This window comes from Python bivittatus, unplaced genomic scaffold (genome assembly GCF_059951505.1).
Source record: "Python bivittatus isolate LINGU-HERP-01145 unplaced genomic scaffold, Pbiv_v1 ctg000850_np1212, whole genome shotgun sequence".
NCBI classification, from domain to species: Eukaryota; Metazoa; Chordata; class Lepidosauria; order Squamata; family Pythonidae; genus Python; species Python bivittatus.
In genome coordinates this window covers 56,857,914-56,884,057 of record NW_028277112.1, presented here as the reverse complement: position 1 = coordinate 56,884,057, position 26,144 = coordinate 56,857,914, and the positions used below count along the sequence as shown (strand labels likewise).

The 26,144-nt window shown below is 41.4% G+C and overlaps 1 protein-coding gene and 1 long non-coding RNA gene across 2 annotated transcripts; one reads left to right on the top strand and one right to left on the bottom strand.

The window, feature by feature from the left end:
* Positions 1 to 3,677: 3,677 nt before the first annotated feature.
* Positions 3,678 to 17,165, bottom strand: GNG10 (G protein subunit gamma 10). The gene is made up of 3 exons (XM_088129792.1): positions 17,027 to 17,165; positions 6,097 to 6,228; positions 3,678 to 5,652 (listed from the first exon to the last, which is right to left on the bottom strand). Exons 1-2 carry the CDS (start codon positions 17,105 to 17,107, stop codon positions 6,103 to 6,105), a joined length of 207 nt encoding a protein of 68 aa, XP_087985918.1. The 5' UTR covers positions 17,108 to 17,165; the 3' UTR covers positions 3,678 to 5,652; positions 6,097 to 6,102.
* An 85-nt stretch (positions 17,166 to 17,250) lies between these two features.
* On the top strand, positions 17,251 to 22,131 carry LOC148213849 (uncharacterized). The gene is made up of 2 exons (XR_015793672.1): positions 17,251 to 17,378; positions 18,764 to 22,131. It is a non-coding gene; the product is annotated as an uncharacterized LOC148213849 (long non-coding RNA).
* Positions 22,132 to 26,144: the final 4,013 nt, after the last annotated feature.

The following is a 26,144-nucleotide window of genomic DNA, read 5'->3' as shown; positions in this document are numbered from 1 at the left end:
TGTAACCCACCTGATAGGGTGGTGGTTGTGGGGAAACTAGGAGGCAGGAGTATTGTATGTTCTCTGCCTTGAGTTATTTATAAATCAATGGGACCCAGGGTGTGCCAACCCTGCCAGATCAGATTGATCAGGCAGATACTATGGGAGACAGGTGGTCCCTCAAGTAACCAGGCCCTGTGTCATGTAGAGCTTTATAGGTAGCAACCAGCACCTTGAATTGCACCCAGAAGCAAACTAGCAACCCATGCAGCTTGTGAAGCAGAGGTGTTACATGGGCATACCAAGGTATGCCCATCACTGCCCATGCCACTGCATTCTGGACTAGCTGAAGCTTTCAGGTGGTCTTCAAGGACAGTCCCATGTAGGGCACATTGCAACAGTCAAGCTGTGAGGTGACCAGGACATGAGGGACTATCTGAAGGCCCTCCCCCGATCTAGGAAAGGGTGCAACTGAAACACCAGATGAAAACTGGGCAAAGGCCTCCCTGACCACCTGCTCATCAAGCAAAGCTGTGAGTCCAGGAAGACCCAAAATTGCACGCCTCCCTTGAATCAGGAAGTGCAGCCCCATCCAAAGTCAAAGCCAGAATATCCCCAGATCTGAGTGATCCAAACACCCACAGCCACTCGGTTTTGATTTGACTGAGTCAGAGGCAGTTCCTCCCCATCCAGTCCCACGCATACTGAACCCCAGACGGGCAAATGGCCTCCCCCAGTAGTTTCATGTAGGTGTTGAAAAGGAGGGGAGAGAGAATAGAACCCTGCAGCGCCCCACAATGGAGGGGCCTGGGAGACAATCTCTCGCCGCCAACCAGCACTGACTGGAACTGGTGGAAGAAAACGACCATAAAACTACAATCACAAACTGCAGCCAGTCTCCCTCCTTTTTGTCATCTCTTTGTGGTGGTTGGCCGTTTTGTTTTTTAAGCTCTTCCCTACCCCCTTTGTGCCTCCAGTTCATCCCCCGTAACCCATGGAGTTGAAAATAAAGCCAGAACTGCAGAGGAGTGGGTCCACTTTGTGCCATTTGGCTTGGGGTCCAGTTTGGAAGGTGGAGTTAAGTTCCAGTCTTAGCTCAGATGACACACTAGATCATGATTATGAGTTAAGTGGGCTTATATATGGTGATCAAGGTGCTTCATGGTTTACACTACATGCCAAATCAAACCACAAAATGGTTTAAAATATGTTGCAAACACGTCCAGTGAAATACCACGTAAACACAGATGAACTGTGTGGCCCACACATTGGAAACGGCTATGGAAAAGCATAGATCTGCCTCAGGAATGTATTCTCAATGACGCTGCTGTCTTAGAAGCGCAATTAACTGTAGAGTTCACTGTACGGGGGGGTGTATGTGCACACACACTTGTGTGTTTTAAGCTGCGTGTGACCAATTTCTAGTAAACGGAGGAAGGGGAAATGGTTGGAATACCATTATTGGTGCTCATTATGGCAGATAGACACAAACCCTAAAACCCTGTTTTTAAAACTAAAACACTGAGCATTTATTATTTATGGCATTTATTTGTGACCTGAATGAAACCTCGCATTTATGCAGCTTTGGCGTTGCTCTTAAGAAAATGTTCTGAACTGCTGATCTTGAGAACCTGGTATTTCAAGCAAGATATATATACACGTATAAAATAGAACCACATTTCTTAGATTTACTTTTTTCTTTCCACCCTCCCTCTCCTCTGCATTATCCTCTTGCTTTATAATTATTGTATCAGGTTTTCTATATTGGCTTGCTCTCAAGATACATATTGCAACTTTTGAAAAGGTATCACCAAAGCCTTTTGGATTTTTTTCCCCCTCGATTGTCACAATATTATTGTCCACTGGTGTTTTTTCAGCCATGCAAAAGTAGTGCAATGCTTTTAAATTTTTCTTGACAGTAACTAGAGAGAAAGCAAAGGCAGTATCAATCAGTTACTGGCTGAGTGCATAGATAATTCTAACCCATTATATGAATGAACCGTGAAAGCCCTTATACATACATACCCTTTTCCTGCAGAATTAGGAGGATATCTGAGTTTATTCAGGAGTTTCAGAGTATCTCACCATATTATATGTAAATTAGAAAACCTAATTTTAAACTAATATAGATGTTTAGTTTGCTTTTGAACCCATGATTTGAAATTGGTTTTCTAAAAATAAGATTTATTCTAAACCATGATTTCTAGTTCATGTGCTATCTTAAGTAAAGTGACTATATTTGGACTACAAAAGTCTGGATGACTGCTAGACAGAATTATCTAGAGAACTGAGAGTTTAGTGAATCTCTTTACTGCTGCCTTCTGGTCATGCAGATCTTTGTAGCTCAAGCATGGTGTCGCTAATCTTAAACCAAGATTCTTTGATATGACAAACTAATTTATGTGCAACTAAAACATTCATATTTGGACTGCAAACAAACAAACAAACAAACAAAAAACACCAGAGGACTACTAAATGGCAGCAAAGATAAAGAAAACTCTTTGCTGTTATCCAGTCCTTGTCTGGATTTTTGCAGCCCAGATACAGTAGCCCCAGCAACATAGGTACTTCATGCTGTTAGAACTATATGTTGTTAAATCACAGTTTTCCAGATATGTTTTGGCCTGTAACTTGCATAACTGCTTAAACACTTGAATGCTGGCGAGGGCTGATAGGAGCGGTTTCCCAAAGAACTCAGCCGGCACTAGGTCCAGGCAGGCTGCTTTACATTATGGGCAGACTGGTCACGATGACTCTAAGAAAGAATTCTCCCCTGAAAACACTGATACGAACTGATGCCGTACTGTAATTCAAAACAGATTCCATGCATCCATTCAAGTTCTTGCTTCATTTTACTTTTTCTCCCTCCTGGAAAAGCAGAATTATCAGTCTAACCAAGTATAGAGAAGTCTGCCAAGTAAATCTGAACTTTTGATTCAGTGAAACTGAAAATACAGACAACTGGAAAGCAATTCAAGAGTTATTATGACACTAGGTGAGTTCAAGGCTATGAAGAGACTTTAGATAACAAAGCAGTTAGGTTTCACAAAATATACATAACTTACTGTGTCCCACTGATTTGTGTGTCTGTGTGTGTGTGTGAGTGAGAGAGAACATATACAAAATCCAAATAAGAGATTTGCACCTCCAAAGAATAGGATAGAAAGGCTTGCAATGGCCATTTGCCTTTCACCTCCCAATAATTATAAATACATTTTAGGAGAGGCAATATGGAAGTTTTGTGGGCTCGATACAAGCAGGTGCTCTTTGTGCACTCGCAAAGACTGACATTGGCATCTATGGGCAGAATAGTAATTTCTTGGCAGGCTATTAACTTTTGTCACAGACATATTTACGAAGTTGAAATATGGAGGTAGCTCAGGAAGATGTAATCTTCTGTTTTTCTAAGATTCAGATTCTTTATATTTCAGAACCCTCCATCAAATGTGTTTTCATGCCACAAAAAGATCCCAGTAATTAAGAAAAGATTTTTTTAAAGCTTTTAATATATTAATACAAACCAAAAAGAACTTTCTTTTAAAAGTAAACAGTGTGTATAAAAGTGCTTGGTAATCCAAAATCAAAGACACTTGACCCACAAAAAAGAAAAAAAAAAAGTAAATTGTTCCAGTAATATTGCAAATGCTGGGAAAGCTTTGCTTGTGGATTGGCCTAAATTCATTGTATGTATTGTAGTGTTATTATCAGTGATTATTTGCCAAGTAGGCATACTTTAAGGTTACGATCCTATAGTCCCTATGAAGGTGTCTTGGGGAGCATAGGATTTGTCAGATGTCCTCACTCTGAAACTGAATAATGTATTTTATAACTGCAGCAGGAGAAACCACCAACACAAGGGGAGGGATCTTGCTGCAGATATTTGACACGGTAGAAATGGATGATTCTCAGGCCGCTTTTGACACTGTTTTAATACATTTCCAAACTCATCCTGTTCTCGGTGTTTTCTCTCCTGTATTGCAGCACTCTTTTCATCAATGAGAGGGAAACGGTTAAAGCAATTAGAAATGAGGGGTGGAGGAAAGCCCCATTCTCGTTCTCTTTCATAAGGCTTGCAGACATCTGGAAGGGCTTTAAGATCCTTTGGAGTCTTTGACATTGGAACACCTTGCCCCAGATAGCAGGCTTTCTCTGTAAGGTAACAGTTTCATGCAAAAGCACAAAGATAAAGAAAGGCCAGAACTTCTGCGGTGAACGTGCAGAAAGAAATCCATCTGCGTTACAGGTGGTATTCGCTATTTCTATAAATTGTCACCAACTGATTTCAAATGTAGAAAAATGGTTTTGTAAAGAACATTTAGCTTAACACATGGCAAAGATGAACACTTTTCCCCAAGGGGTGCATGTTGTAAAGGGTCAGGAGCCATGTGATTGGTAGATTTGGTCAAAGTTGGTGGGTCCTACGCTGGGAATTGGTGCAGCCTCTCACACTGTTCCTTTGTGACCTCAGTGCACCAGGCTAAGACAGTTTAGCTCTCCCCTCCCTGCATCCTAATCTCATTGTACTAACCCTCCCTCACAGACTGGCATGAGAAGGAGCTTATCAGCATGTTCCTTGGCTGTTCCCAGTTCCAATCAGCTGCAAATGGGGCACTGTGCACAACTTAAATGGGAAGATGATACATGTGATTCCTCTTGTACCTCTCAATCACATACAGGTAGTCCCTGGTTTAAGAATGAGTTCTGTTCCCAAGGTCTGTCCTTAAGGTGAATTTGTATGTAAGCCGGAACAGTTTTATTGCATAATACTGTATAATAGTATTGTGTAATTATCTCGAACCATTGTGTATTTAAGTCGAATCATTGTGTATTTAATCTGAATGTTGCTACAATGGGCTCCGTTCTTAGCTATGAGTTGTCTGGAACCTGGGTGTTCTTAACCCGGAGAGTACCTGTACTCGCCACTCCAAACAGAAGGGAGGGCAAGATATATATATAGAGAGAGATACCCATACAGTTCTGTTCCTCTTAATCCACTGAACAGCTAAAGAGCAAGCTTATATTTCTGGGAAAAACTGCGGCTTGGGCGCTCAAGAGGGTTATAGTAAATGCCTCCAAACATGACATGCATCGTCTTCATTCGGGCCAATTGGGACAGAGAAGCACCTTTCCCTTCACAACTGGGTACCCCCAACCAATGCAAAGTATTTTTAAAGGAGCCTCAGTTTTAGAATGGGAATATGCCTGAAGTTCTACTTGTATCAACTGGGAGATATAGCTCCCTTGTTAAGTGTATCACATTTATTCACAATTAACAAATATGTGTAAAACTGCAGCCTTAAAAGGTCAACTTTGCCTGGATCAAACCTACTTGAAAGTATCTCTGATCAGAAAACAAAAAGCTGTTAGTAAGAAGGTACCTAATACATGTTTCATTCAGGCACAATAGAAACACATCATTGGCATTGTCCTTTTCTAAATGTAAACATCTCAGATGACTAAAGAAAGGATATTGATTCAATTACAAAAGGAAAAGCTTTTCCTTATAAAATGCTTTATATTAGCAAAAGATCTAACCATTTACTAAGACAGTCAGGCAGACTAATAAATATCTAAAGAAACCATTTGGGCCCTACATAGAGAAAGTGTTGGTCTGGAAAACAAGGAAGACCTCTGGGATTCTTCTTGTACTTGAGAACTTTCAGAAAACCTTTCCTGAAACATGAAAAAAAAAATGTTTTTATTAAAAAGTGATATCCTTCAAAACTTAATAGCTTAGATTGCATTAGGGTAGCAAAATGCTCACCACAAAGGTTGCTTTACTCCACATACTTCCTGTGGAAAGGAGAGCAATGCAGCAGAAAAATATACACTCTGTACCCTCTTGTTATTCCTTTATATACAGGATAAGGAGAACCCTTGGATTTCATCACCACAGGGTCCCCAAGGGCAGCTGTTTATTCCCACTCATGTTTTTAGGAAAAATTACACTACGAAAGCCCCCAAATTTGTGTAAATAAAGTATATAATATAATATAATATAATATAATATAATATAATATAATATAATATAATATAAATATAATAGAGAGTGCGCGCGCGCACAGGTGTGCGCACACGCACGCTACGTATTTAACACAGCCACGGACTTCCTTCTACCTGTCTTCAGAGCAAAGCGCAGGACCTGGGCTCTCGAAATGGGTTGCTTCCAGCTGGAACTCCAACAAGCAAAGCATCTTTGCAAGCATTCTGCATACAATACTGCTGAAGCTCTGCAGCTGCCTGAGAGACCTGCACAAGAGAAAACACAAGAAAATGACAGGCAACTGGTCTTTTTAGAAGTTGGCATGAAAGTCTGGTGGTCTGTATACCCCAAGAGTGAAGTCACCAGTATTAACTGAAGATTCAAAAACCCTGACATGCTTCCTTTTCAGTATTAGTGGCTGTGCTGCTTCAGAAGGGAAGATGGAGAACCTCAAGGCAGCTTAACAATGCCTAGGGAGGATGGGAGTTCTAGCTGAACAAAACAGCTGAAGGGCTAGGCTGATGACTTAAGACAAGGGATAGGCAATAATTGTAAGGAATGCAGAACATGCTTTCTATGTAAGCTGCTGAGAGTCTTTTTTTTGATTGTGGCAGCACAGAAATATGTTTAATAAATAAAATAATAATGTTTAATAAATAAATGGATGTCTGTATGTACATAGACACTGGGACTCAATTACAGTGGCAATGAGTGCTCCATTAGAAGACGTGAAGGACCAGGTTGGGAGCAAACAGTCCTGGAGAAAATCTATCTGTATAGCTGCTAAGAGTCGACGCTGACTTGACGACACCATAATCAGTCAATTAATCAATCACTGCACACACTGGGAAGCAGAGGGTTGGGCCACATGTGCTCCATTCTGGTTATGTGATCAGCACAAAGAAGGCTCAGAATGGAACAGTCACCAACATTTGAAGCCACTGCTCAAGTGCTATAGGGATGCTTTGAGGGAATTTGGAGAAACGTTTTCCTCCACAGTTCCCTGTCTAATCCAGCTATTTCAAAATTGATCTCTCCTTTGTCAGCCAGTCCCCTTCCTGTTCTATTCAGTTTTTGGTCCGTTATCTTGCTGAGAGACAAACATAAAGAATCTTGACCCCCTCTACATAACTTCTTTTCAATATGTTGGAAAAAAAAAAAATTAAACACAGCCTTAAACGAAAAAGGTTCACCCTTTGAAAGCTTAAAAGCGAGAAAGAAGATGAAACTGCTTAACAGGCCAGATGTGGAAAAATACATCAGAAACATACCAAGCAAACCTCTAGGGAGACTCTTGCACATCTGAGATACCACCAACAACTATGCCCTTTTGATATAATTATACTCATTATTTTACCTTTCCGCAAGAAGGACTGTGATTCTTCTTCTGCTCTGTGTTAATCAGTTATGGCCTTACTTGAAGATGTCTCAGTGCTGGTTTCATGAGTATTTAAAGTCACCAGTATCCAAAAACAAGAAGTGGACCTGGAAACATCAACCCTAAGGGCGACTCCTATCTAGAGTGAGCAGTGGGAGATGACACGCTGACATGAAAATGCTTGCTCTCACAGATTTACAAAGACCGAACCACATGGGGTGGGGGGAGGAAGAGTATCTGAATCACAGACCAGAAGCTCAGTGAGATCACCAGAAATATCTCTAAAAAACACTACATACTATATCAATTTATGGCTGGAGGGTTTTCGTCATTGTTGTTGTTGAAATGACATTTTTCTTCCTATATTTATCTAAAAATAAGTAACCCTGAATTTAAGATGACTCTCTCCTCCAAAAGCAGTCTATGCTGCTAACTCCAGCTGAAACAATCAAGGAGATGCCTCCCTCACACATAAATGTCTAGGTGTATGACTGAGAGATGCAGCCACGCTCCACTTGAATTGCTAACTATAACTGGTTAAAAAGACAGAGAAGGGGGAAAAAAGAGAAAAGTCCAGTTTAGGGACTAAATCAAAAAGGTTGAAATGCATCCTTCTTGAAGCAAGGATGAGGTCCTCTCAAACTAATCTTCGAAAGCATCCACACCAACATTGGCAGCCATTTGCAGGAGCCCCTTCTACTCTGTGTAAATGCCCACCCACCTCCAATTCACAGGAAATTATTTAGGGGAAAAACTTGCATTTTTATTAGCAACTGAATGGCCTAGATTGAAAGTGCCCTGTATTGTATTTTTCATTCATTTTTCTGGTGGATGGAAGTGGGTAAGAGCAAAGCACATATTAATAATAATAACAACTCTCAATATTATTTAATAGAATATTTAATGTTTAATAAATTTAATTTATAACAATATAATATTTAAAAACAATATTTAATAAAAGTATTAGCTAGGCGTTACTGTTTTGTTTAGTGTGGAAAGCTTGAATCCATGTACTGATGCTATTTTTTTGCAGCACAGAAGGCAATGTCTGCTATGTGTGTGTGTGTGGGGGGGACTTTTGTCTTGTTTGCCCATTATTTTTCAGAAGCACAATTAGCATTCTACCTACCTAATTCAACAAAAGCACAGTGCTGTCCTTATACAACTCCCATTCATTTCAGTGGGGAGTGCTTACAGAATTCTGTATGATGAAATATACTTCTTACTACTGATAAAGTGTCTGAAATTTCCTAGGTGCTATTTCAAAAATTAAACATTTATACGTGTGCCTTGAGGCTGATCATTCAATGAGCACCACACAAACAAAATAAAGAGATGTCTATCAGGAAAACCAACAGGCCCCTAGCTGTAGTCCTGATATCTCCATAAGGTATTTTCCTGTCAAAATCTAGAAGGGAAATGATGGTATGGAGAAGGGTATTTCAACTGGAGAGGGAAGAAAGAGTTTTGTTTTCATATGATCAACACACTCTATTGAGATAAAAATCCTCTCCGTGCTGCAATTAGGCTTTGGGGAAAAAAAACCCAGCGTCTGTGTATCTATGTCTAAAAATGCAATATAGGGAGTTTGATGCAGGTTTACTAATTCAGCTTCGATTCTGCCCACTCTTATGGAAAGGCCAGAATCATATAGGGCCTCTGGAGGATCTTAAAAGGAAGCCTTTAGGTCTGTGCAGGAATCTGGATTCAAAGGGAAGAAGATAATTTAGAATACCCGTAAGTGCAAAGGTAGCACCGGCTGGCATCTCCTTCAACCCAAGGTGTCTTTTCTTGGGATTGTGCATGCTATGCATGCCCAGGAAACAACCAGCGACATCCTCATTGGTTTTAAAAAATAAATATGATGGATGTGACCACACAATAGAAGGCTGTTCCTTTTGTGTGCATGCAACACATGCAACACACACTGAAAAGGGACGGCGCTTCGATTGTGCAGTTGTGCCTAATTATGTATTTGTCTCTCCCCCACCAATTGCCCCTGAAAGGGATACAGGTTCTTACAGAGTTGCTATGTGAGTGCCACCACACACTCCAAATCACCTTTTCCCCCTTCAATCCCGATCACTGTAAAACCCAAGAAAGGAGCCATCAATTCAAAATAGATTCCAACCTCCTCTCCAAGCTAACAAGGCTCTCATAGAGATACTGGTCTTTAACCATAGAAATAAATACATCTATTTTATCTAGCTACAAGGTCATCTGGGTATAGGGTAGCATATCTGGATGACCTTGTAGCAAGATCAAGTACATGTATTCATTTTATGGTCAAAGACCAAAACAAACATACTGGAAAACAGACAAACTTATTATGGATAACTGAATGTAATAGGCAACTGCTTAAATAAGAAATATCACAGTGATTCAAACTGCTAAACAGTTGAGTATCTGGTAACAATGGCAATTGCATCAAATCTCTTTTGGAGATAACTGGTGACCTATCAGCTAAAAGGAAAATAATCTCTTCCTCTGAGCTGGCACGAGAGGGGATTAGAAAATACATCATTAGCTTGACTCACCAAGCCATATAGAAGCACACTAGAGGCTTTCTATTTCTTCCAGCAAGCAGGGGGCAAAGTTCTTCTTATGCAGGGATGTGACTGAGAAGTTGGCAAAACACTGCAGTGGGCAAGAATGAAAGCTCTTCAATGGCACAGGCAGAGAATGTTTGCTACATCCTTGGCAAACAAACCTCCTCCACCCAGGAATGTAGGTCACGCTGGATACCAGTGTGGTGGGACTTCACTTCAACTCAGAACAGGTTCTCTCAGGGCCAAGCAAAGGCAGATGGTAGACTCATAACCCATAATATTTTAAATCTATGAAGATGCCTGCCTCTGGCGATGTAGACAGGCATTTTCACAGATTGCCCTACAAAGTCAGGGAAGCCAAAAAATATTAACTTGATCCAATATTTCAGGTGGCCAAGGTGCACATGGGTCTCCACAGAAATTAGGCCACATTCCAATCTCAGGAAGAAATCTGATACTGCAACCAAGCTCTCAAACTTTAAACTGAACTTCTTCTGCAGAGCTTATGTTACAATAATAATAAATCTGAGCACCATATAAACGTGGCTAATAGCACTGGCTCTGAAAATAGTCATCGCAATTGCGATACAATTACAGCCATTACAGTTAGTGAAACACCAAACTGCATTTGAAAGTTTACAAGGGTTAGGGTTAGGGTAGGCCTAGTGAGGAACCCCTTTGCTGTTGATTTCAGGTCATCAAAGCTGGGAAAAATGTGCCCCAATATTTAAAAAAACCTGAATTTTATCAATATTATCATATACAGGTAGTCCTCGTTGAATGACCATTTGTTCAGCAACTGTTTGAGGTTACAACAGTGCTGAATGAGGGGGCTTATGACAGGTCCTCGTAGTTGTGGCTGCTGCAGCATCCCCAGTCATGTGATCGCAATTCAGGCGCTCAGCAACCACCTAGCAGATATGACATTGTAGCATCCTGCAGTCATGTGATTGCCATTTGCAACCTTCACTGCTGACTTCTGACAAGCAAAGTCAATGGGGAAGCCAGCAAATGGCGATCACGTGACTGTGGGATGCTGCAACCGTGCAGGATTCGCTGACCCTCAAATTTTTAACCAAAATACCATGAAAAATGTGCCTCTCATGGACAAACTGACCCACATTTTTCATGGTATTTTGGTTAAAAATTTGAGGGTCTACTTATACACAGATGAGCTTATTTACGAGTATATATGGGAAACATGAGTACTTTTAAAAAGTATTACGATATATACTCATGGATATGCCCATCTGCGCATAAGCCAGACCTGATTTTTTGGGTGTACTTTGGCACCTAAAATTCCCAGCTTATCCCCAAGTATATATGGTATTAATTTTCCAAGAATGGCAGTGAGTAACAGGCATTGTAGAAAAGATGACTGCTTACTCATGACTTATTGTAATGAGTAACTATTGCTCCCATGGCAATAATGGGCAAGAACACAGAGGCTCCTTTCAGGCTTGCTGGCACTAAGGAGAGGACTGCTGCATCATCAGCGTATAGAAGCGTAGAAGCAGGTCTACTGCTTGGAAGGGGGTGGATTTGAAACTTGGGCTTTCTTAAAACTTCAACCAGCAACTTAATATAAAAATATCAAAGAAGGTGTGCAAAAATATATATAGGTCTGCTTCCCCACTTTCTGGACACAGCGTATAGGTGAAAGGTACCCTGAAGTACCTCAGCCAAACCATATCACGTTGTTTTGTGTAATTTCATATTGAGCATCAAAAGGCATCAACTGATAGGAGGAGCAGCCACCTTCTCCCAAGGCCAAGCTCTAGGGATCAAATCAAAGCTGCCTTTAAATCAATAAAGACAACACAGAGGATCCCCCATGGGTAATTAATGTTTTTTTTTTTAAAATGAAACAGTGAAGGATAAAGCACTGACTGAGCATCTACCATCCCTCCCTGAAACCGGCTTGCTCCTTCTCAGATCATTCTTGGGTGTTTTATTGCCTGGCCCTAGTCACATTTTAAGGACGGGCACCTGTTTAGAGAAGTGAATGGGTCCAGATTTTGGAACTAATGTGAAAGAGGAAAGTAGGACAAAAGGCCCGAAGTTAGCAAGCAGAAAAGGTATAAAGCAAAACCGAAAGGGGTCCATCTCTTTTGGAATGAATAACATTTGTTAACAGTCCTTCTCTGATTTTGTCCTTTCTTGGACAAACTTCCAGCAGTGATATAATGACCACCAGCTGATTGAAGGCTACAATTTACATGGGTGGCTCTGCACCCAGATCATGCTTAATGAAAATCAACTGAGTTAAAGGAGGATAGTTACAGTCTTCAATATAAAGTTCTGTGCTTGAAAGTAACTCATTCATGAAAACATCACCTAATGATTGTGGGCCTCGTTATCCTGATGTCATGAGTCTTCTGGCTGAGTTCTTGACTATGAAGAAATGAGAACTGGAAGAGGAGTAAGCATTTTGGGAATTAGAACTTGGCTCATAAAACCATGTTTTTGCCTCTTCCTTTCTTTAACCTCTACTGAGGACACAGCGATTTCATTCAGAATTGTGGTTTTTGAAGTACACTACAGAGGGCGAAAGAGCCTCACTAATTTAAAATTAGTGGAGAGGGGCTGTTTTATTTGATGGCAGATGGCAAGATTTTTAGAATAGGAGTAATGGATTTATAATGGGCCAAGGGCTATATTTTCTTTCAGAGAATACTGTGCAAGGCCTATGCCAAAATGGTTAGGAACAAAGAGGATGGACATTCTCCTCTGTAGGTTTAAACATTTTCCCCTACATCATAACACATATCCATTCAGCCTTTCGTCCACTTCTGCATAATTAAAAGCCTGAATACAAAGTTATATTAAATATCCTGTAGTAATTATGCTTGTTTACATTACCTTCTCTGAAAAAAATGAAGCAAGGATCCAGAGGGCCAACATTCTGCCTGTCTCCAGCTGCCTGTTTCTGAAGGACTGACTTTGTTTATAACATTTATTTTAATATAATCAAAATAGTGAACAAAATCTAAAGACAAACAAAGAACAGGTCGCTCTAACTGCAGCCTGCTTTCTTCAGGCCTGGTTGATGTAACGGCTTCTTTTGATGGCAAAGCCTTTGGTCTTTCATCATAACAATGGGAAAATCTTCTGTATTATTTATGTTGCAATCTACCACCCTAGAGAAATAGCCTTCTGTTTCTTCAGCCTCATTAACCATGGTGACATGAACTGAATTGAGCTGACTTGGCACATGTTCAGCCCAACACCCAGAGCACAGGATAGATGGGTCTATAAAGCAGCAGCCATTTTTTAAAATCAAATTGATAGCAACACCATACAATATAAAACTGGGGGGGGGGGCATAGTCAAAACAATAAAAACTAATCTAACATCTGAAGGGATAGTAATAATGACACAGATCCCCCCGCTTGGTGAAACTGCCAGGTTTACATCAATTTTATCAACACCAGGAAAGGGGGAGTGTGAGAGCACGTCAAGGGGGCTACTATTCAACAGAATTGAATGAAAAGGTATGTTTCTGTGGCCTCTGAAGAAGGCAATCTGAAATCAAGGAGTGTGGAAGGATGGACTCACCATCAGGAATGAGTGGGAGTTTCTCCTCCCTCTAGATCAGTGTTTCTCAACCTCAGCAACTTTAAGCTGTGTAGACTTCAGCTCCCAGAATTCCCCAGGCAGCATGCCAGCTGGGGAATTCTGGAAGATGGAAGTCCACATATCTTAAAATTGCCAAGTTTGAAAAACACTGATGTAACGGGTCTCTTTCTGTAGAAAGGTAAAAGAGGTGTCACTGTAGAGCCAGAATTTCTAAGTGGGGGTGTGACCAGAGGAAGAATGAACCTTTGTATCCCAACTCCCCAGTTGTATAACCTCTAGGTAGTATTTTTCTATCTTACTTACACTTCTATCTCACCTACAGATTTACAGATGCTCCTAGACTTCAAATCAGCAACACTGTTTCAATTTAAATTGGGCAATTGAGTAGAAGCACCATGTAAGGAAGTGGGTCCAGGTCAATGTGAGAGACTAGCCAAACTCTGGCCATGCACCTGAATTTTCGACACTGCTTACTTCTCTAGTTTTCATGAGGTACCGAAGATGTAAACACAGAAGATACTTTTTTTTTTTTTTAGTATTTTAATTTTCTCCAATACATATGCAAAAGAACACATTTGAGCTGCAGACAAAATCTAGGCTCCAGCACAAATCTTTTAACTGTGGAGTCCTTGGTGCTCTCTGAGCTTGGTTGTTTGCTTGCAGATGTTTCATTACCCAAGTAGGTAACATCATCAGTACTAGTGAATGTGGGGTTTGCTTCCTGTTTATATGCAGTATCTTGCCTTGCCAGTGTTGATGGGGGTGTGATTTTCTCCTTGGTAGTTCCTTGATTAGGGTGTTGTTTTCTGCTTGCTTGACTGTTTGTCTGGTGTTAATCCCTGCTTATCTGAGTGTTGGCTGCTGGAGAGGAGGTGTTCTGGTCTTTTTGTTTCCTTCTTAGCTTTTTTATTGTCTCTTTTGAATGGGTGTGTAAATGTGGTTTATGTCTATGTGTCTATTGATGGCTGATTTGTCTGGAACTACCAAGCAGAAAATCAGACCCCTACCAACACTGGCAAGGCAATGTTCGAATGGAATTTCTTTATATTTCCCCTCTAAAACTGCTGATGGAGATAGGGCAGGTATAACACACTTCCATGTCATTCACTAATTAAAACAGGAGCTGCCAAGCTTTCTGGGTCAAGGGGTACATGGATCATAGTGCTGACAGACCATCTAGTGGAGAGTCCTGCTCTTTTTTATTTTAGAAACATGGACATTTTCTAAAACAAAAACAACTACATCAAAGCTATTGGATGCTTAATACACTTACTCTGCTTCTTCTTTGCCCTTCAAACACAGCAGAATTACACCCTTATCATTTGGCTAACTGCATTGTCAAAATCTGGGAGCAAATTTGCAGGGCTCCAGGGTTCCCTAAACAGGACATTGGAGAGGAAACCCCTTGAACATGTTCATGGGGGCTAAAACCAAAATAAAGCTATAATCATAAAAATTCTTACAAGGAGGGTGTAAACCCCACTGAAAACAGTAAAATGTACCCTTGGCTATACAGTACAGTCACACAAGGTTTACATCTTGAAACAGCTTTCCCTACACTGACTGCAAGTGTCAGAATGCTGAACTAGCATGGGAATTCTGGGACACTGGAGGACATCCAAAAATTTAATCTGAAGGGCTAAACAAACCAACTCATTTATATACTGCTGGGATACAGAACTTTAATTTCTCTGTACAGAAACACCTACACAATTTGGTTAGAGTTCCCTAGCAAATGGTAGCCTCTAAAACTAATTGTGCCTAATCACCATTGCCTGGGATCCTAACCATGTTTCAGAAACAAAGTATTTTGTTTACTGATGAGACCCAGAGAAGCCCACGAGCAAAAACAGGGGGGATAATATCAGCTTAGCTTAAGGGTCCTCTGCCACCCCTCCTCTTACTGGTGGAAAGTCCAAGCCAAAGAATGCTCAGAAGATGCTTCCATCAATGGGAGCAAACTTACATAATATTCTGCTCTTCCCTTTAAAGGAGCTGTCACCGATGTGATAAACTTCCTAAGAACAGTTCGACAATTACTCCTCTTCACTGGATGTGTTCAAAAATAAAATGGGTATGTTGTTGGGGATGCTTCAAATTAGATAATCTGCACTGAACAGATTACTGGACTGGAAAATCTAAATCAGGGTTCCTCAACCTCAGCAACTTTAAGATGGGTGGACTTCAACTCCCAGAATTCCCCAGCCAGCAATGGTGGCTGGGGAATTCTGGGAGTTGAAGTCCACCCATCTTAAAGTTGCTGAGGTTGAGGAACCCTGATCTAAATGACCCCCTTCCAACTCTAATTCTGTTTCTAACTATTTATCAAACTGGACATTGTTGATATCCTTTCTTTTGATTAGCATATTTCATACTGAAGATCTGTAGAAAGTCTGAAAGTTGATTTTGCTGTTCGCCATTCCTCTGAAGGGCAGAATTAGCAAGAGATCTCTGCTTATGGAAATAAATATTGATTTACATAAACATGCAAGTCCCTGTTTATGTAAATCCAGCTCTTTTCTATTGGTTATTCTTGGGAAGAAAGGCATATTTCAAAAGCAGTTATGGACAGGCAACCACAGAAATAAGCAAAGAGTGTTAAAACTCTGCTGCTGGCAGAAAATAAATTTTAAACAATTCAGAACTGCTCAAACAGTGAAGTTGGCTGAGGATTATGGAACTGGTCCAATACATTTTAAGAATGCCAGATTGAGGAAAGTCCTTTTAAAAATACAGACTTTTTGGCAAAGTTCTCATTTTGACTATAGCCTCTCCCACCTGGACAGGCAGCTATCAGGTGCTTTCTCTCTTACATACACAATCGCAAGAATTACCTAAAGCCACAACATGGATTTGATAAATGAATCACGCCCGGTTCATTTATAAAGTCCATTTTTAGCACACCACCGTACTTGAAACGCGTGACAAAACAGACCATTGAAAGACAATATACGGTTGCCGTTTCTTTACATTTCATACCAGAACTCGCCCCCTATTCACGAAAAAGGCACCTTTAAAATCAACCCCGGGCTTACGGCACCTCGGCCAGTCAAGCGAGAGGACGAACCCTCCCCGAAAGAGGCTGCCTTGCCTGCAAAGCACCTCGACGCCAGCCTCGAAATAGCAGCGAACGAGGCAAAGAGAAAACTTGGGAAACTAAACGAGCAGCGCTCCGGCCGAGCCAGTACGAAAATAACGCCGAGGCGCCTAAATAAAGCCCCAGCGCTGTGGCCAAGAAAACGGCCCTGCCCTCCGCCAGCCCGCTGGATTGTCGGCCAGCAATGGCCGATCCGCAGCCACCATTCAAACAGCCAAGGGGCCTCGCAGCAAAGGGGCAAGCGCCGGAGCGCAGTCGCTGCCCCGCTCTCGCCTCGCGCCCGATCCGTGGACGGATGAAAGCAGGAGCCGCGCTCTCCCCTCCCGGCGCCTCCGTGCTCGGCTCCGCGAGGAGGACAAAGGCAGGCTTGCGATGCCGCGGGCTGCGCGCGAGGGGAAACGCGGCCGGGCCCTCCTCCGCCCCGCCCGAAGCGCGCCCGTCTCTCCGGGAAGGCGGCTCACCCTGATGCGCTCCACGCTGGCCTCCAGCTTGAGCTGCTCCACCAGGCGCTGCAGGGTGTTGACGCTGGAGCTGGAAGACATGCTGGCGGCGGGTAGCGCGCGGCGGCTCTCGCTCTCGCTCTCGCTCGCTTGCCCTCGCCCTCCCCCGAGCGAGTCCGCCCCCACCCCCAGCCGGCGCCCGGGCGAAGCGAGTCTCCCCTTGGCAAGCGCTGAGTGCAAAAAGGGGAGGAGGCAGCGCTCACCCCCCACCCTCTGGGGAAAGGAACGGCGGGGCGAGGCGAGGTGGGTCAGCCTGGCCGAGCGCAGCCGTGCGAGACCGCGAGGAAGGGCAGCAGATCGCTCGCGATGTACGGTACGTACTTCGGTTTCTCATCTGCGCGTTAACGCTGCATCCCGCCTGCTCCTGTTTTCCTCTGCTTCCCACCGCTGCCACCCGCCATCAGTCTGCCTAAGGGCGCTGGGCAGTGTTATCCGTGTCCCTGTTTTTTTCCCCCTTGCCGTTTATTCAAAGAAAATTATTAGCTCGGTTCCCAAGCGCTAAACCAATCCGCCCGATTTGTTATTCTAACAAATCGGGTGGATTCGCATAACAGGCTCAGGCTAAGCCATAAACCGTGGCTTAGGAGCTCAAAATGATTGGATTCACACAGCATCCTAAGCCGAGAGTACACAAATCGCATTAATGTATTAAGGGATGAGAACCTGGCCGCTGCCATGATATTTAGTTTAGTGCACCGCCCGTCTTGTATTCCAATTCGGCATGTACCTGCGTGCATTTTGGCAGCAATTGTGCTCAGGGTCCACAGGCTCACGTTTGTATGGGTTCATGTATCGCATGGGTTCGTATGTGTGTGATTCACTAGCAAAATCACAACTGGCTAGATTTGCACATGCCAAGCTTGAAGCCTTACCTACTACAACATTAGCTTTGTTCACATAGGTTAAGCCAAAATTAAACAAACCACACTATGGCTTAACACAACATCTCCATTTTGGATGGAAAAAAGTGGGAACCGGAAAAAAGCAACAACGTTCAGCTTTTTAAAATCCTTTTCTTGATTTAAAATATCCTGGGGAGTGTACTGATGTTTTAACTGATATTCCAGGTTGTGTTTTTCTCCACATTAAAACAAATTTTTATTGTATGAATTTCTTTCCCTAAGCAGTCCTGCAAAGGTTTTTGTTCTTAAAGGTAATGTAGAAATATTTTAAATGATGTGGAAACCAGCTTCCCCAGCATTAACAGAACAAGACATTTTGGCAGTTGGCTAGTGATTGAAAGGTTCCTTTCCTTCATTGCTACCTTGATGTGCTGGGCTAAAATGAAGACATTTGCCTCTCCCAATTGGTGGTGCCTTGTAAAATTCCTCCTCCATTTTTCTTTATGATGCTGGTGCCCTTCTCTAAATGTTCTGCTTTACCTCTAGCTATATCATAGCTGAAGATTCGAGGTTTCAGACTTCCTCTCCAGGAAGCCTTCTGCTTAGTAGTTACTGCTGCCGCCACCTTTCTTCCAGGGGGCGCCTCACCTGGTGTCCTCCCGCCAACCCCAGCTGTGAAATAGGGCTCCCAAAATCTGTACTGCTATTCTGGCATATCGAAGAGTAAAATGAAAACCAAAAAAAGTTGAAATTATCTCTGTGGTACAATTCCCAGAGCTTGTAGCCCAAAGGCAGGCGACTAGAGGTTTCAGTCCTTCCTCTTCCACCTTTGTGAGATCATTTTTTTCCTATCCAGATGTCAGCTTTTTGAAGTAGACCAGACTAGGAATCCATAACCAAATTATAAGTGCCAAAGTACAAAGGATAACAGTATCAGAATCTTGCAAGCCTGAATGCGCCTCCCCCCACCTTCCTTTATCTACAAGAGAACTAGGGAGGATCAAGACTGAGATGCCTTCTCAAATTACATTTCTGCCTCAGACTCAGATTTCGTTTATCTGACTGTTGTCTTGGTTGCAGCTCTTCCTCCTGTTCCTCAAGTTTACTCTTATAAGCCATTGCTCCACAGGAAGGAAGAATGGGGCATCTGACCATGCCTACATGCCAAAGTCATCTCTCTCCTATGTGTTAAGGGGCATTTAACCCTCTTGAACATGGATTGAAATTCAGACCCCACCTGGCATCAGCTAGATAGCTGTAGAGAGTAGGGAAGATGATCTTGAGGGAGATATACAAGATCCATTGCCAGGGCGATGAAGAGTGAAAAATATTTTAAATCCACCTCCAGCTGTTGTTGGGAACGTGAAGAGCATGAAGAGACATTTTACTATCCATGGTGGACTTGTGAAAAGGTGAAAAAATACTGGATACAAATACTTATGATGATGCAGAGAATTTAAAAAATTAATATTCAGTTGAAACCGGAACTTTTCTTACAAGGACTGATGGGTAGCCAACTAGAAAAGACTTGTGGAAGATCGGTTTTATACATGTATATGGTAACTCAGCAAGGTATTATATGCACAAAGATGGAAAAATACAGAAATACCCGTAATGGAAGAGTGGATTGTGAAGATGCCTGAGTTTGCAGGAATGGCTAAATTGACTTGCTTGATTAGGAAGGGACAATGACTACTTCTATAAAAGACTGGAAACCCTTTATGGACTTTTTGCTGAAAATGGATAAAAATGAACTGGTGATCTCTGATGAAAAAGTGCTATAAATGGGGAGAAGGGAACTATGTTATGTAATTTGGGAGGGCAGAAACAGTATTAACTATGTTTGTAACTACTGCAAAGAAGATTGGAAGTCACTTCTTTAAATATTTCTTTTTCTCTTTTTTTTCCTGGACCTATATGTTGTTCATTTTCATATCTTTTTTGTTTTTCTATATCATTTTTAAAATTTTCTGTAGCTTTTAATTTTTTTAAAAAATTCTTCAATACAGTGTGTGCGCGCGCGCGTGTGTGTGTGAAATTATATATATAAGTCCACAACAGACAGATATTTGGAAGCACCTCAAACACCTCCCTAATTCACTGAACTATAAGTAGCAGGAGGGGGTAGAACATAATCAGAAATCTACTTCCTGTGGAGCAGATTTCCTGGTCTGGTCTACCTAGTGGGGCTGACTATGACAGTGAATATGGAGTTAAGTTTTGTAGCATTTGCTTCAAAGAATTGCCAGGCATCCTCAAGCTACAGTTAGGGGGACATGTGAATGTGCCCTTAGAGTGGTCACAGGGTCTTTTCTCTGTCCTTTAGTGGAACTGTAGGACTCTGGAAATTGTTACTATCAAATACTGTATTACCTTGGATTTTGGGGTCTCTATCATTGTCAATGAGACAAAAACAATGCAGACTAGCTATTGCAAGTTTTCTATTTGTTTTCCTTTTCCTTCATAAATAATTTCCACTGTTGGGATGCATGACTTCCAACTCCCTCTTCTCCAGTCAAATCTCAATATTCAGTTGCCAGTCTGAGAAGCTGGCTAATCTTGGGCAAAGGTTTCCCTTGGCGCTACCTTCATTTGTAGAGGTCAGTCCACACTCCACTTCTCTGTTGGCCCCAGAGATGGTTGAGTCAAGTAGAAGACTAATTGGGCCCTAAAACTGAAGCAGACTTTGAAAAATAAGAGATTACCCAAACATGCTACAAAATGTGCTTACAAAAATGTATGATTATGAATGCAATTTTATTGAAAATATAAACATAGGAATCTTGCATAAAATTGTCTCATAGCAGGGAGATCTGTGGCCTCTGAGAAGCCAGGTGAAAAAGGGAATTACAAAGCCTATTACTTGGAAAACACACACACAGAAAAGGAAGCAGCCTCTAGCACAGTATTTCTCAACCTTGGCAACTTTAAGGTGCATGGACTTCAGCTCCCAGAATTCCCCAGCCAGTTGAAGTCCGCACACCTTAAAGTTGCTAAGGTTGAGAAATACTGCTCTAGCATTTTGACTGATGGTGTATTTACACCACCCAGTAACTAGAATTTTCTAGATCTTGAAAAATAGGATCAGCACAACAGATAAGATAAAAATAAAGGGCAGTGATCTTCATGGCAGTGAACGCAGCATACAATCAAACAGAAATAAAATAGTCAAGTTGTAAACTCACGGAACATATTTTTTCCTTGGGAAAGTGTGGGCCCAAAGACCATAACGGTGGTAGCATCAAAGCTGTTGCAGTTTCTTCTCATCCTTCACTTTCTCCATCCTTAATTGATTCCTCGGAGTCTGGAGATAGCTCAGATGTCTCTACTGACATTTTTATATACCCATTAATAACTATGGCAACAAAGAGGAGGACTCTTTTCCTGAAACAGCACAACTATTTTTATTCTGTACAGTGGAATATAATGTTATACTTTAAAAATGGGCCAAGCTAAAAGGAAGCCCTACCTATGCTCTGTACCCAAGAAATGGAACTGTCCGTGGCATGTATCTGCCTTGGTCATGTCACATCTGAGCCTTACGTCTCCTGACACATTTAGGCAAATACCAAGGTGAGCCCAAATCAGCTGGTCGGCCCTTGGTCTACTGTTCTTTGCAATAACAACGTATGGACCCATAGTCAAGCCTTTCCTGCCCATTAATGGGTTTGACTTGAGAGCATCTCTCCCTATTTTACTGCCACAATTGACATATTGTGATGAAGAGAAGAATGTGTCATTTAATCAGGGAGGAGCTGAATTAACAGCAATTAACAATAAAAAATCAGTTTCCTCAGGGCAGGTGAAAAAGAATAATAATAATAATAAAATTATTATTATTATTATTATTTAAATTAATTGGCTGCCCAACTCCAGTGGATTCATACCCTTCCAAATTCGATGGGAAGGAACTCCATTTTCTGCATCCCTTCAAATGATCTTTCTGCCTACATTTTCAAGGAATATTCTGTCTGCAAGATGCAGTAATTAACCAAACTACAAGTCTTTATCGCTTAGCCAGTTTCTCACCTTGAGAATAATCTGCTACTAACATTTCCATATTAATAAATAAATGCTGTCATGTTTTTATTTTACTTCTGCCACATTGGGTGAGGAAAAAAAAGCAAAAAGCAACCCTAATACTTAGCATCTGTTGGATCTTTTCATTTACGCTTTCGAGAAATACTGTCTACAAAGATGGTAATTAAAGAAACTACAAGTCTTCATCGTGTAAGTGTGGGTTTTTTCCACTTCTGCATTTGCATTCCATGCACCAAAGCCAACAATTTCACAGTAACTAGACTCTGAATACAGATGATAAGGAACCGTTTGAGACAGTTCTATATTTGCTGCTTAAAGAAAGCTAGGGTTTTAAAGAAAAGCAAACATCCTCCAAGGTTGATGACTATTTTGCGGAATGTCTTAGCCTGCACACCAAGAGCCAGGCAATGTTGAGAAACAGTGGCTGATATCCAAAGCAACGCTTGAAAGAGCTTTCAATTTTCCAGGATCTTTGGCATAGCCAGTGGAATGTTTTGACTTTCGTCATCCAAATAGCAGAAGCGCAGGCGACCGTGATCTGTCGCTCCTCAGTCCCCAAAGAGGTTTGCATGACATAAGCAGCTAACACCACTTTGTAACCTCAGGGGTTATATAGGTGGGTAGTTTTTTTAAGCAGGGCATAAATCAGATCCCAAACAAGCCATGAAGAATTGTCTAGCACTGTGATTAAAAACTACTTCTGTGAACAAGTCTTTAATTTTATGACATGTGAGGCTATGATATTTATTACTGGGACAGAGATCATTCTTCTCTTGATGGATAGCTCCCCTCCCCCATGGCCTTGTCTCTGCTTTCTCTCTCTTTTTTTTTTTACATAGTATAAATAAAAGAAATATGTATGATAGTAGAGGCCCTACCCATGCAATAGGGAAGGGGAGGGGGGAAAATGTCCAGTTCCCATTTTTCTATATGGCATAAAAGAATCTTTTCCATATAGGAGAAGAGAGACCTGTCCCTCCTTTTCTACTGCTCACCCCAAGAGCTGTACAAACTTCCTCTTTCAGACAATTGCTCAGAGGGGAGAGGAAGAGGAAAAGGGAGATCTCCACCTTGGCTCTGAACTTGCTATTATTATATTATTAAGGCATTTATCATTCACATTATGTCTAATGTCAATAACCTGTCTTGCTCGGCAAAACAGTCATTGCAGACGTATCTTTAATATGAGGTTTGGAGTAGAATGGATTCTTGGAAGACCTAAGCGCAGGATGCACTCCTTAAGAAAAAGCTTTCATTCTAGCAAGACCACGAACAATTCAGCACCATCTTCCTGGGCTTCACAACCAGGAGAGAAGAGTCAGCATCACGTACACATATGTACACGGAAGAGTCATCTGCTCTATCTTACTGAAGCTGAAACTGAAGAGTGAAAATAGGAAGGGGCTGGAGGCAGGAGACTGGAGGGAATCAAGCTAGGTGAACATCACAAAGCATCTGTGATTCTTACAACTACTTTCCCCTTTAGAAAATAATTCATCTATAATGTTTATCATTTCTCGCATTTATACAGCCGCCCATCTCACATAAAGTGACTCTGGGCAGTGTACGACAATTAAAAAGAATAAATACATAAAAACAATTACAAGTAAAAAACTATAAAAAGCACACACAACAGGAGGGGATAATATTAATGTTATCGATCACAAAATCTCCCCCATCCCGTGGAAGCCCCAGGCCTGACCCCATAGCCAGGTCTTGAGGGACTTGCAGAATGTTAAGAGGGATGGAGCTAATCTCACTTCCAGGGGGAGAAGATTCCACAAGCCGGGTGCCACAGCAGAGAAGGCCCGCCTCCTGGGACCCACCAAATGTAATTCTCTACCAGATGGGATCTGCAGTATGCCTCCTCTGCCAGACCTGATGAAACACCCTAATATAGACATTGGCAGCTCAGATATGAGTGAGAGTGAGTCCCAAAGTCCATCTTTTGGCTGAGATGACTGCAAATAAATCAGGCTACATTTCTTGATGAAGCCATTTCGCAAAGTGAAATGAGTTTCTAACAAGAGTCTAAATGAGCTTGCTTTGATGTAGCATGGGTGGCACACTTATTGGGACATGGAGTAAGTCCCATGGAATGTGGCATAATTTATTTCTGAGTAAACATAGTTAGACTCACAATGCAAAGAATTCCAACAATAGTTTTCTGAAGAGGGACCTAGACGTTTTGCCTTACAGACCTTCTCTAAAATAAAATGTTATTTAACACTCATGTTTCTTGGGGAAAGACTTTCTAACTTGATTTAAACATGTAACCTAGAACTGTGGTTTGTAACCTTTTCTGCAAGAAGTTCTACCGGTCATATTGGTGAAGAAGCTGCAGCTTACCATGATAGAAACAAAATGCTCAGAATATTTAAGTTTAGAGGCATTTAGTTATTATTTTATCAAAAGAATTAAAGTGGCAGTCATTTACTCTGTTCCAAATCTGGCTACCTCTAGATCCCATCTTGGTACACCAGCAGCAGTTGAATCTCCTGGTTTAGATACGGTTACCCAGGGCTTGTGGTGCCAGGTTCTTGAAGCACCCATTTTACACTTCTGAGCAGAATAACTTATATAAAACTCAAATGGATTTGAGGTTGTAAAATTACTCACTACTTTAGATCAAGCCTATCTGAATGAAACAAATCTTCTGTTCTTAGCACTGTAGGTGGAAGATTGTAAAAATGCCTCGCGAGTTCACAAAACAAGGTATGTAACTAGGGAAACGCTCCAAAACCAATGAATAACAGGAAAGCTTAGAGACATTTTACAATGCAGTACTTAAGAGTGCCTGTTCGTATCTGAGGAAATCCTCATCTGGTCTGAGAATCATTCAAGCATTAAGGAAGGTTCTTCCACACTACTCCAAGTGTAGTATGTTCTTGCCTGCCACTGTAGAGAATATGGAAGATGACCTTGACAAGAACTTAGGCAAAGGGGGCAGAACCATTTTTCCAGTCCAGAGAAACACGGTAACATAAGGAAGCACCTCAGGCTGACACCACCCTGGTTCAGCGAACCATAAGCAGCAGAAGGAGGGATGGGGACCATGCAATCTGACTCACAAGATTCCACTATTACAGCCTGTCTTTATAAAAGCAGGCTTAGCCTTCCTGTGTTGTGTCTTGGTTTGGTCTGCCTAGGGGGGCTGACAGCTGCCCTATCCATTTCCCTCTCCTCCTCCTCCTCCTCCCAGTTTCATTAATTGGAAAAAAATATCCAGAAACTCTGCCTGGCTGGGGATAATGGGAACTGTAATTAAACACAACTGGGCACCAGGAGGGGGAATGCTAATATGAGATAATGATCCTGTTTTGCCTGTTTACATTTAAAATTATGCTTTGTCAGATATTCATAATGTCAGCTTAGATGGTCTTTATACTAGCATTTATCTGGAGAAATGCTTCCAAAGCAGCACGGATGGATTCATTGTTTTATGCTACATAAATTGACTTCTCCCTTGTCACACTGGAGCGTCCCCTAATGAATAAATATAAAAGCTTTGTACATGAGAGAGCTAATGCATTTCAGATTCCAGGACTTGATAACTGCTGCATTTGAAGGCCGTCTTATTTTAATACTTATTGGAATATATATAAGTTCAACCAAAGGAGCTGGAATTTGAACAATGTAAGGTAGAAGCATTTCATCATCAACCCAACACACACCAGCTGTTAATAAAGGCAGCTTGGATTCTCACAGCTTAAGAGTTATACTAAAATTCTTTTTTTCAGCAGTAGAAATCCTGTTTCAGAAGCACTATATACATTTGAGATTTTTAAAAACTTCAGGACTATAGAAGAGATCAAGCATACTCCACTAACATCTAAGTTGTCTTATGTAGATTTAGCCAAATGGTTTGTTGAAATAATGCTGAGTATTGCCACTGTACAAGTATCCCTATCTAATGCTTTGTGTTGAAATTATAGCAGATGCTTGCCAAAACTTCTCTTCCTGCTCTTACTGGAAATTTGTCTTTGCTAGCTCAAACTGCCCGATATAGGAACCTGTTATTAGCTTTCAATTTTTTAAAAATAAATAAAAATGAAAATAAAAAACAAATTGTTCTGATTTATAAACAAGGATGAACAAGGATTCCTCCAAGTGTTGGGATAGGGTGAGGTCAGAGTGGGTTGAGAATGTAGCGAGTGACATCAGGGAAGGGTGGTTGTGGCACCAGATTTTTCTTT